Source organism: Mesocricetus auratus, unplaced genomic scaffold, assembly GCF_017639785.1.
Source record: "Mesocricetus auratus isolate SY011 unplaced genomic scaffold, BCM_Maur_2.0 Super-Scaffold_100006, whole genome shotgun sequence".
Taxonomy (NCBI): domain Eukaryota; kingdom Metazoa; phylum Chordata; class Mammalia; order Rodentia; family Cricetidae; genus Mesocricetus; species Mesocricetus auratus.
Window position 1 is genome coordinate 84,553,522 of NW_024429190.1, and position 12,603 is coordinate 84,566,124.

The 12,603-nt window shown below is 41.5% G+C and overlaps 1 protein-coding gene across 1 annotated transcript; it reads left to right on the forward strand.

The window, feature by feature from the left end:
* The first annotated feature begins 9,847 nt into the window (after window positions 1-9,847).
* Window positions 9,848-10,825, forward strand: LOC101826275 (olfactory receptor 2T2). Its single transcript, XM_005076438.1, has one exon. It carries the CDS (start codon window positions 9,848-9,850, stop codon window positions 10,823-10,825), a length of 978 nt encoding a protein of 325 aa, XP_005076495.1.
* The last annotated feature ends 1,778 nt before the right edge of the window (window positions 10,826-12,603 follow it).

The following is a 12,603-nucleotide window of genomic DNA, read 5'->3' on the forward strand; positions in this document are numbered from 1 at the left end:
CTTCCCCCATGGGGCTATGCTGCCACTGTGACCATACTGATCTGAGTGGCCTGGGTTGCTATCTGAGGCTATAAGGATGTCTGGGTCAAGGCTGCCACAGAGGGCCATGACTGGGTCCATTGCCTTCTGCAGTCAGGGCCTGTATTGATTTCCATAGTCATGTTACCACCAAAGGCCAAGTGGATGTCTCTGGTCTGGGATGCTGCCTGAAGCAAAATTGATGTCCGAGAACAATGCTTAGCTGGTCCCAGGAGAACTGACCCCACCCCTCATGGCCTGGGCCAGTCCGATGACTCACTGTGTGAACATTTGCAAGGAAAGCCATGTGGGCGTGGGCATGGGAGAGCTGGCCCTACCCCTTGCCTGGACCACATAGCGGAGCTGGCCTGAAGGGTGAGAGCTGGTTCTACCCTTCCCCTTGCCACTACATACACTAGAGATCTGGTCCTGAGAGATGGAGAGTTGGCACCCTTGACAGCTGCTGCAGTTGGGAGAAGCCCCACACCTTGCTTGGACAGTACAGCAGAGCTGGCCCAGTGGTGTAGGTGAGGGAGGACTATCCCCAATGTCACAAGCATGGGAGATCTGGTCCTGACTCTTGCCGACTGCCACAGGCAGATCAGTTGGTCCCACCCCTCACCTGGGTAAAGCAGGAGAGGTGCCCCTGGTGACATGGTTCCAGGAGAGCAGGCAGACCAACCAACTCAGCTACCACCCAGGCCCCAGATCCAGGGTTTTCAGTTGGCCCACCCCAACATCCATTCCATCCATGAACTGCTTGAACATGTGAAGGGGATGGTCCTACAGAAGCAAAGTCGCAGGATTAACATGGCATAGAGCATCAATAAGATATCCAAGAGGAATCCCACCGCCAGGGAGTCTGGGGTGCAGGGAGGACCCTAAGAGAGATATATGCATGGTTACCCAGAGAAGGGTTAGGGGATGTGATCTCCTAATTGGATTGTGGGGAGAAGGGGAGGGTAGATGGAGATGGGAGAAAGAGACAGAGAAAGAGGAGGGGAGAGGAGGACATGGGAGAGCAGGAAGGCTGAGCCAAGGTAAGAATAGAAGAGAGAAGGATGGGAGATACCATAAAAGAGGGAGCCAGTATAAGTTGGAGGAGAGATCTGGCACTAGTGAGATCTTCACAGATCTACAAGAATGACACAACTGGCATTAAGGCTACCTTAAATGCCCTCCCATGATAATGAGAATGATGACTACCTTATATGCCATCCTAGAACTCTCATCCAGTGGCTGATGGAAGCAGAGGCAGATACCCACAGCTGTGAACCGAACTGAACTCCTGGAACCCATTTGCAAAGAGGAGTGATGACCAAAAGAATCAAGATTGGGCTGGCGAAACCCACAGAAGCAGTTGACCTAAACAAAGGGGAACACATGGACCCCAGACCGATGACTGAGGGGCCAGCATAGGACTGATCCAGATATCCCTCCCACCGAACCTGGGTGACAGAGAGAAGGCCTTGGCAATCTGTGGGACCATGGAGAGTGGAGCAGTATTTATTCCTGGCATACAATAGGACTCTGGGAACCCATACCACGTGGAGGGATGCTGTCTCAGCCTGGACACATGGGAAAGAACTTGGGCCCTTCCCGGGATGATGTGACAGACTCTGAAAATCCCTCATGGAGGTGCTTGCCCTCCCTGGGGAGCGGAGGGGGGACGGAGTGGGGGTGAAGGGTTGGGAGGATGAGGAGTGGGGGAGGAGGGGAGGGAGAGGGAAGTGAAAGTGACATGCATAAAAAGTTAAATAATAAAAAATAAGATATCCAAAAGGATTCCTGGTGAGGATCCTGTATTGCTAGAGTAGCAGAAGCCAGTCCCATGACTCACTGCGTAAACATTTGCAAGGAAAGCCGTGTGGGTAGAAGGGTCTACTGTGTGAAACCGCAGCTTTCATGGTGAGGTTTTTTTTTAATTTGTTTGTTTTCTTTGGGGGCAGGTTGCAAGGGCAGAGGATAGATATGGAGACGTGGGAAGACAAGTGGGATTGGGGTGCATTGATTTGAAATTCACAAAGAATCAATAAAAAGGTTTTTTAGAGCCATTTATCAAGAGATATGGTCAAATGATGTGATTTCTAAGAACTACCTGATGACGTTCTGTGAAATCTTCTTGCCCTGGGTGCCTGACTCCTGTGGTTTCCTTTTGCTGCAGACCAGCAAGAAAGTGTCTCTTTCTTTCAGAGGTACAAGTGGAAATGTACAAAGAACGTTCTTAAATTTTATCATGATATACAGCAGGAATGTTTTTCAAATGAGGATTCACATTTGAATTGTGCGTGCAGATAAGAATATTTATAATCAAACCAAACATTGATAATCCAAACACATAGTTTTCAAAATTACTTTCAAATTGTAGGTACTCTGTCTACTTCTAGTTCCATACAAATGTCACTTCTGGGGAAGGGAGTGAGTGATGAGAGATGGAAAGAGAGCAAGAAAAGGAAACTGAGAAAGACATGTGAACAGGATTATAGCATAGTAAGTTGCCCATAGTGTACCAACTTGGGCTGTTATATGTTTAAATTAAATTGCCCATAGTGTATCCAACTTGGGCTGTTACATCTTTAAATTAAATGTCCATAGTGTATCCAACTTGGGCTGTTACATCTTTAAATTAAATGTCCATAGTGTATCCAACTTGGGCTGTTACATGTTTAAATTAAACTTCAGTTCAACACCAGACAAAAAAATTTCTGACACCTGATTTAGAAATACACACCAATCAACAGTATGTTCACAGGCCTTCAGCTTTTCTTTAACAAGCTTGTGATGATAATAGCAGAAGCCTGATCTAATTGCTCCAGCAACACTTCTCTGATGATTACGGCCATTTGGTGCACTATGATATATGGAAGTGGCTGCTGGCCACAACTCTTAAACTCCGGTGGCTGTAGCCAGCACAGGTATGGCCAGAGCAATGCAGCAGTGCAGAACTGAGAGGACACAATCCAGGTGCAAACCTCCTGCAGCTCTTTGAAGAGAAGCAATACATAGGGCAATGTCTACTCAGGTCAATCTGGCAACTAGTAGAAGGATTTGTGCATTTCTGGGTGACTTGTGAAATAACGTTTAGAAGGAATTAGGGACTGTGTAACACTGTGAGTGGAAACTTAGGGTTGGGGTTTCTCATTTACTCTTCTCCTCATCTATAATGTGGAAGGTAAGAGTTACAAAGCTTGTGTCTAAGGGATTAGCACTGAGTAGAATTCACATAAGAAATACATCCATTACCAGATTGAGTTTGTTAAAAACATTCAGTCAGGGTGTTCATCATTTTTATTAAACCAGAGGGAAAGCAAGATTAGAAACTAACTTCTATGATGAAATATCAAGAATTAATGCCGGCTCTCACCTGGGGAAAGAACAACCTGGCAGATTAAGCAAAGCACGCTCCAAAGCACAAGGCACCAGGCTGATTAATGACCCAGAGCTTCCTCCTGGGGCTTGAGCAATCCTCTCTTGATGAGAGTATGCTTTGACTTAGCCTCACTCCCACAACCAGGTATTTAAGAAGTCCGCTTTCCTCTGCTGTCTTGCTAAGTCCTGGACTCACCAGCTTGAGGTAGGATGTTGTTGGACTGTTATGGAAAACTAAGAGGGCATGACTGAAGTACTGAGAGTCCTTCTTTGGGTGTCACAAACTATTAGAAGGCCACTCTGGAGTCACTGTATAGGATGCAAACTGGAGTCTCTTCATGACTGAGGGGAGTGAGTGCATGCTTTTACTCTTTGGCAAGAAGACTATTTAGCTTGAAAACAGAGAAGAGGAAACTGAGAATAAGGACAAATATGCATTTATTTCAAAGGAAAACAGGATGTAAGGAACTGTATTAATGGCTCAGCAGTAAAGAATACTCAGTGCTTTTTCAGAGGACTCAAGTTTAGTTCCCAGCGCCCATGTCAGGAAACTCACGACTGCCTGTAACTCCAATGCCTGTGGATCCAGCCTCTATCTCTGGCCTCGACTAGCAGCCCCACAAATATCACATACACTCTCATACATACATAAATAAAAATATTTTTAGAAACTTATTTTTAAAGAGCTAATGCTTAAAAAGGTACAGCTAGTATACATCACTAGAACTCTTCAGATGGCCATGCTTAACTGAAAAGCGTCAATTAAGAGTCCTCTTAAGTAGTCTTAGCTGGGTGGCTGATCTCTCTGTATGTTGGTGGTTATGGAGAAGGACTCTGTGTTTGGAGGAGGATGCAGATGTTGAATGCTGCCTTTTTTTTCTAGCTGGTTGCTTTTCAAAGATTTTGTTTTCTTCCTTTGTATGCCATACACGTGTACCTTAATATCAAATACTTTCATTATGAATAGACAGCACTCACTAACTAAACCCTAGGAGGCACATTATGTCACCTGGAAGTCTACTTGACTGACTAATGCAGTATCACAAGGTGATGACTTCATGCGGGAAGCTTAGATTGCAGGGTGTCATGGTGGCACTGTGTGGGGATCCATAGCTCTCTGCTTTGCTCCTTACCCTGCCGTTGCTGCTCCTGTGAAATTGCTCCTTCCCTCACCTTCATCTCCCTTGCTGTGGAATTAGCTGGTGCGTGTGTCACAGGCATTCTTTGATTTCTATTTGCCCCTCCGTACAGTGTCATCTCGTATGCTAGTAGTTTATATCTGTGCGCTGAAACAGTAGTCCTCAAGGTCATTGATATTTTAGGTCAATTAGCATCCAAAACAGAAACACACAATCTCACCCAACTAATTTCTGCTCAGTTAAGTGTCATACCTTTTAGAAGTAAGACAAGTCTCTCCTGACATTTTCATGTTTTGAGAAGTTCTAAACTGAGGGCAAGGGGAGGAGATAAGACAGTGCAGATAGAAGCACTGGTCACTGCAGTGGGTACAGCTGCTGGAGCGAGGAGCATTTTTGGAGAGGTGATGACAGAAATGGTTCTTCATCTATAAAAATACTCAAAGTAATGCATACAGAGGAGCAAAAGTAAGAGTAGAAGAAAATGTCTATAGACACAGCTCATGTGGCTATAAAACACTTTTGTTAGAACTTAGTATCTATGATGCTGTTTCCAAAACCCTAACGCTATCAAATGCATCTTCCTTAAATAACTATTTTACTGCTGTTTTCCACACATGCATGCTTCGTTTCTAGGTATTTTGAGACAGTCTCCCAGCCTTTATCCTGGTTTCTCTTCCTTGTATCTGAAAGTTCCATATCAGCTGCTTTTGAACTAACCCAGCCCATCCCTCTCCACATGCCTGACAGAGCCTGTGTGTAAGCATCTTCTGATGTAACACTAGCCGCAGAGGGATTCTCAGTCTTTAAAATTTCATAGTTTAATCCAGGCCCTTTTCCACCTATGCCAAGACACAGCTTGCCCTGGTTGAGCTCGCTAATGTCTTCTCTTATTTTAAGGTATTTAAGCCTCTTGTCCTAGGTTGAGCCCTTCAGATAAAGTCCCTAGGAGATACAGCCAGAGATAAGTAGCATTTTCACATTTTCTGTGATGTAACTTTGTAAAGCTTCTAGCATGTCTGCACATGCCATCTCTGGCTTAGTGAATATTCTACAGCTCTCCATTTCTCTTTGGGTCTTTGTATGTTTCACATCTTTACCTTTTTATTTTTCTCTTTCTTTTTGTAAATTTTATACAAAGCACATATATACATATATACTAAGTACAATTCTTGATCAACTTTTCCCCACTCAGAAATTAATAATTATATTTAAGGCAACGAGGTGCAATTTAATCCTTTTCCTGAAAACAATATGAGTTCCAGAGACGGATGCCTATCATGATATCCCTGTGTTACTTGTGTAGCTCCACATAGCACAACTACATGGGCAGCTACTGCCCTGCTATTTCTTTTGCTAAGAACATATTAACAAAATGTTTTCTCTAGAAATTTCCATTAGATCTACAATTTGGTTTAATGGGCATCATTGGTACATCTTGCATTTCTCAAGTTGTATCAAATACTCCTTAGGGAACCTGTCATGGCTGTGGATTTTTATGTATCACCAATGCTAGGTACAGTGCCTTGAACACAGAAAGTGTATGCATTCAGGGCATTCTGCCTCTGAGAATGTTCTGGGAACCTTTCTTTGAAAGTTCAGCAAGAGTTGGGGCTGGATAGATGGCTCAGCATTTAAGAGCACTGAATGCTCTTCCAGAGGCCCTAAGCTCAATTTTCAGCACCCCAGGGCAACTCACAACTGTCTGTGTCTCCAGTTCCATGGGATCTGACACCCTGACACACATATGCACGCAGGAAAACAGCAACATACATACAATAAAAATAAATCATTAAAAATTATCTTATTAAAAAAGAAAGTTTGGCCAGAGCATTGGGTCAGCCAAGCACATCTCCACCCATTTTCCTCCAGATGAAGGGCACTAGTATTGACTTTTCAATGACTCAGGGGTCCTTGGGTTCCTGAGGAAGTGGAGGAGTTGGTCTAAACTGCACCTGAAGGGACACCTTCTTAACTCAATGGAAGGGGCTTCTTTTAAGGCACAGTGAGGGTTGCTGACCTTGACTAGACTTCTATGACACCTCCAAGCCTGCTGTCCTGAACTTTGACCCTTCACCTTCAAAGAGGCCCTCTTTATTCCAATTACCTCTTCTTTCCATGGAGAAGACCACAGGTAGTAAAATACCTCTCAACAAGTTCTGCCTTTCTTTCCGACTGCAAACCCAGTCATCTAAGCAGACCCTGAGAGTCCCAGGCACAGCGTCGTCCACGCTTGCCTTGCTGCCTCCTTCTAGACAGTGTTGTTTGCACAAGTGACTGGGTGGTGATTCTGGGAGATGTTACAACTCAAGATGACCTAACCAGCTCCCAAACAGCGGAAAGACCTGATCATGGCATCGCGCAGATGAAAAATCTTTATTCATTCTTTGTTATTGCTCTTTTCTCTTTTTCCTTTTCTTTCGTCTTTCCAGTTTTTAGAACTCTGTAGTTGGTGTGGGTAATTCGGACATTGAGCAATGAAAACTGGTCATCAGGAATGCCAGGCTACCTGACTGGGAATGAAGAGCAGGGTCCTCTTAGAAGATAAACATGAAAGATAACTTGAGACAAGCATGTCAACGCTCGTTTTGAACAGGACTCTGGGAAGTTATGTAAAACCACAGAATATTTGCTCACAATTCAGACACCAATTTAATAACTATCTGTTGTCGTGAGCAAGCTCTATAACACATTCAAGTTTGTGTCTTTTTTTTACAATGTCAAGTTTTATTAAACAGCAATAAATTTACCAGCTACATAAATTTTAGTTTTAACTCAGTAAATACTCTTGATTTAACTTGGCACTCATGATCATTGACAATCATAGGTTCTTCTGGTACATTCCTATCTCAGTTGCTAATTAATTAATTTTAGATCCCATACTATAGTTCACATAATTATAGGTTACAGGAAAAAGTATGGAAGGGACAAAAACTTCACGGATCTAAGAAGGCTTACTGAAGGCAACATAGATGTAAACAAAATCAGTGCAGGTCCCCAGATGAGTCACTGACAGCTTACTTTCAAAATTGTTCAGGTTAAAGCCTGCCAAAGCACATGGCCGGTTTTAGGTGCAGTTGTCAGGCAACCACTGGAAGTTCAAGTAATATGTCAGCCAGGGTAACCATGCTGATCTAATCAACACAGACAGAGACTCGGGAGTTAGTAGCTTATCAGCTCTGTGAGGCATACCGAGATGGCTTGATGATATGGCCTTATGAAAAGCAGTTGGGTACCACTCTTCCTGAGTGTTGAGTGTCTAGAAGGATCCTGAATCTTCTTAACACAGTGTGTGGTGTGATATGAATATTTACATGAAACTAAACTCCCTAGCTGGTGTACTTGTTCTGAAGCAAACTCTTATTTTCTTGGATTATTTTGGTAGTCATATGCTTGCTATTTCAGTTCACTTCAGAATATATTTTTAAATGGAGAAGTGAAAGATCATTTGGTGAAATCAGTAACTAACATATAAAAACCTGTATTTTTGCCAAACGGCAAACAAAGATTTTTGGCTAAAATAATATTGTCTGCCGGGATCAGTATTTTGATTTCCAACCAGTCATAACAGAAGCTCTGGAAGTGGAATTTCAGTTTGTAATGTTTTTAAGTATGGTTTCTTTATGAGTGGCTGAGAACTAGATTCATACATTAAAGAAGACAAAATAGCTGGTTTTTATCAAGCTTGTCATGAATTAATATAATAATACTCACAGTTTTTTCCCTTCCTTGACTGCTAATATATGACTAATATATATTTTAGTATATAACAATAAAAATTGTTTTCCACTTTTCCCTTTGTATTTTGACTCTTCTATTTGGCTTATTAACAATAGCAATGAGCCATCTTACAGGAAAGATAAGAAAATTTATTTCTGTTGCTTTTATTACCTAATTTTTACTTTTATTACCAAATTTTTACTTCAGTAAAACAAATAAGTTTTATTTCAACTTGGTGCTCCAGAAACTATTTGAATATTGTGAACAAGAAGATACAAGCACATCTAAAAGATTTATTCTTTTACATACATATGTTTCTTCAGAAATTCTGTCATGAAATGACATGCCATGATCTAATAATAAAAGTTGACAATATACCCCTCTATATCACTGGATGTATTGAAGAAAAGAGCATTTGTATTCCTGTATAGAAAAAAACATGAGAATCCATTCAAATAATTCAAAAGAGTTTTAATACTTTTGATATTTTCCCATTACAATTAAGGAGTTCCTTTTATCTATAAACACTGAAGGTCAATAATAGAGCAGAAAATACAGTAGGGGGAAAGCACTGTTAGCAATGGATTTTGAATGGATCACATTTGGATAGGCTTGGAACACCCTGTGAAGGAAAACTGCTCATCTTGTGACTGGAGAGTAATCCAAGAGAAGACTATGTTACTGGATGCACGGATGCAGCGTCTGTTACTGAATGCACGGGTGCAGCGTCTGTTAATCACATATCACTGCTGCTCTCATGATGTCAGTCGAAAAGTCCTCTACACTGAGGAACCTAAAGCGCTGTTTGCTAAGAAGAGATTCTAGAGACCATGATCCAAGAATTCTAACCCCATGCTGTCTTGTAAGAACAAACAGAAATGAATCCTTAAAGTATATACACCCAAGACAAGAACTTTCTCTAGGGTACAACACCGCATGATAGGATAGGACGGAGCTAACCTTCACAGCAAGTTGTCTTCAATGACTTGTCAATCTGATGTCCCAAACTTATATGTAGCAGTCCCAATAGCAAAAAAAAATTGATTTTTACCCAAAAAGGTGGTCGTATGTTCCTTTCACAAGAATTTCTTTAGTCACAAATAACATCTGTATAGAATATTAACATGTAATTATCTTATCAGGAGACTAAAACATAGATTAATGAATTAATTCAATGAAGCAATGAAGTATGCTGGTTGTGAGATAGGAGAACAGATATAGTGCAGTTACCAATATCATAAAAAATTCAATTTGGAGTGATAAGATTACAAGTACTATGTAGAAGTTGGTTCAAAATATAAGGAAAGAACAAAAAGATGTACTATTTTCGATGCTTACATTTAATTCTGTCATCCAATTTAGAGAGTTTAGATTCATGATACTCCATCAAAATAATTAAACTCAAGTTTAAACTTTGATTTGTGTAATGTCTTACTGCTAATGTTCGAGCCAGGAGTCAAGAGGTCTATGAGTTGAACATTCTTTCCTTTAACCCATATTGCTTTGGACTTGGCTAACAGCAAATGCTCCACAACACACAAAAAAAGGTAATTAGTTGACTCACCAACTTTCTTCCTCTACAGCCCACAGAGCTGTCATGCACTATGGAAATGGAGACTATTTACCAGAACTCCACTGACTTCATCCTCCTGGGCCTCATTGCCCACCCAGCATTTCCTGGACTGATCTTCGCTGTGGTCTTTTCCATCTTTGTGGTGGCTGTAACAGCCAACTTGGTCATGATCATGCTCATTCATGTGGACTCTCATCTTCACACACCCATGTACTTTTTGCTCAGCCAGTTGTCCATCATGGATACTATCTACATCTGTATCACTGTCCCAAAGATGCTCCAAGATCTCCTGTCCACAGAAAAGACCATTTCCTTTTTCGGATGTTCACTGCAAATATTTCTCTACCTGACACTGATGGGGGGAGAGTTTTTCCTGTTGGGCCTCATGGCTTATGATAGGTTTGTGGCTGTGTGCAACCCTCTACGGTACCCCATAATCATGAGTCAGAGGATGTGTTTGCTTATGGTGCTGGGTTCTTGGGCCGGTGGGTCTTTGGATGGATTCATGCTGACACCTGTCACTATGAGCTTTCCCTACTGTGGATCTCGAGAGATCAACCACTTTTTCTGTGAGATCCCAGCTGTGCTTAAGCTATCCTGCACAGACACATCACTCTATGAAACCTTGATGTATGCGTGTTGTGTGCTGATGCTGCTCATTCCAATATCCTTCATCTCAGTCTCCTATACACGCATCCTCATCACTGTGTACCACATGAGCTCTGCTGAGGGCCGCCGTAAAGCCTTCACCACCTGTTCCTCCCACATAATGGTAGTGAGCATTTTTTATGGGGCAGCCTTCTACACCAATGTACTGCCCCATTCCTACCACACACCCGAGAAAGACAAGGTTGTTTCAGCCTTCTACACCATCCTCACTCCCATGCTGAACCCCCTCATTTACAGCCTGAGGAATAAAGATGTGGCTGCAGCTCTAAGGAACGTCCTAAGGAAACATGCCTTCTCTCAGAGACTGCAGGTGGGACATGTGCCTTGGAAATCAAAGTAGGATGGAGCCAATACGCCTGTGTGGATGCTATAATCTTTCTATAAAACACGTTCTTTGTTCTTCTCAGCATCATTTTAATAATCTAAAATTATTACCCAGCAAAATCACTCTGTTGTACTCATGACTCAGAATAAGATATGAAATTAAAGGCAGAGTTCTCACCATTATTGACTTTCTTGTCTGGATTCGGCAGCAAACTGAGTCAGTATTTTTAGACAAACTGCACTGTGAATGTTCCCAGGTAAGAAGAATATCCCTCTTTACTGGTATCTTTATGTGCAGCATTGGGCCATATGCTCTTTGTCTGCATTAATTATGAACATCTTTGTGGCTGATGAAGCCTACAACTCTACCCATGCTAATTTAGATTCTACAACTGAAAATTCCCAGTCTTCCTTGCCAGCCTTTGAATGCAAAAATGCTAGGAGTACTTTCCAAGTCCCTGATGATTTAATTTTAATATAGCATCAAGCATTAAATATAGATTGAAGATTTTCTGATGATGACAACATAATTGTATTTCAAGAGTCAGAAAACAATGTCTGATTTGAGATTTGTTGCATACATGAAATCTTAATAATATGTTTTCCTAAACAAAACTGGCATAATGGCCATCCCAGTTAACGTGTCAATGTCGATGTGGGAAGACCTTACACCTATATTAAGAAATACAGGCAATCAATGGCTACTGAGGGAGGGAGAATTAGTCATCTCCTAGGAAAAGCCTCAAATATATTACACAATCCCTTGTGGTCATTCCTAAACACGTGTACATATAAGAGATTCTAAATTGACTCAGCAGGTTATACATGTACACACACACACACACACACACACACACACACACACACACACACCAAATAAACAAACGAAGACCTGCAAATGTATCAAAGAGCTCAGTGTGAAACCTGAAATACTGGAAGTACTACTAGAAGAAAACATTGACAGTACCCTACAAAATACCGAAAGGACTTTCTGAATAAAACTCTATTTGTTCAGGAATTAAGGACATCACTTGGCAAGTGGGACCTCATTGTGATGTCTATTCTTGATTGTCAACTTTACTGCATCTGGCTGGTCACATCTAGGAAGGACTTTTTTCTTAATTAAAATTATTTGAAGTGATAAGATCAACTTCTAATCTAGATCTTAGAGGTAGGAAGACCCACCTTCAATATGGGCCACACATTCTGCTTGCTTTCTTTTGGCTTACTTGCTCTTACACTTGCCAGCAAGTCCATTCCTACACTGGCAGTAGAGCCTATGTCATCAGGATTCTGGACTACTGAAGACCAGCTAAGACATTCAGCCTTGCAGACAAAACAACTACTGGATTCTTGGGACTTCTTTTGGTAGATAGCCATTGTTGGACTAGATAGCAGGACCGTAGCCTTGTAAGCCATTAGATAAAACACACACACACACACATACACACACACACACACACACACACACACAGAGAGAGAGAGAGAGTAAACTAGCTGGCAGTGGTAGTACAAGCCTTTAATCCCAGCACTCTGGAGGCAGATTTCTGAGTCACAGAACAGGACTACATAGAAAGACCCAGTCTCAAAAAAACAAAAGCAAAAAATTGAAATAAACTGAAATATCAAAGCAGATTTGATTTTCATATCTTTGATGGCTAAGGATGTTGAACAACTTTAAAGATATTTCTTGCCCATTTTTATTTCTATATAATTCTTTTGAAAGTATTTTAGATATTAGTCCTCAATCAGATGTATAGATGGAAAAGATTCTCTCCCACTCTCTGGGCTTCT

Bases quoted from the DNA above. Each gene is read 5' to 3' on its own strand.
- LOC101826275 (XM_005076438.1), top strand. From the start codon at position 9,848: ATGGAAATGGAGACTATTTACCAGAACTCCACTGACTTCATCCTCCTG.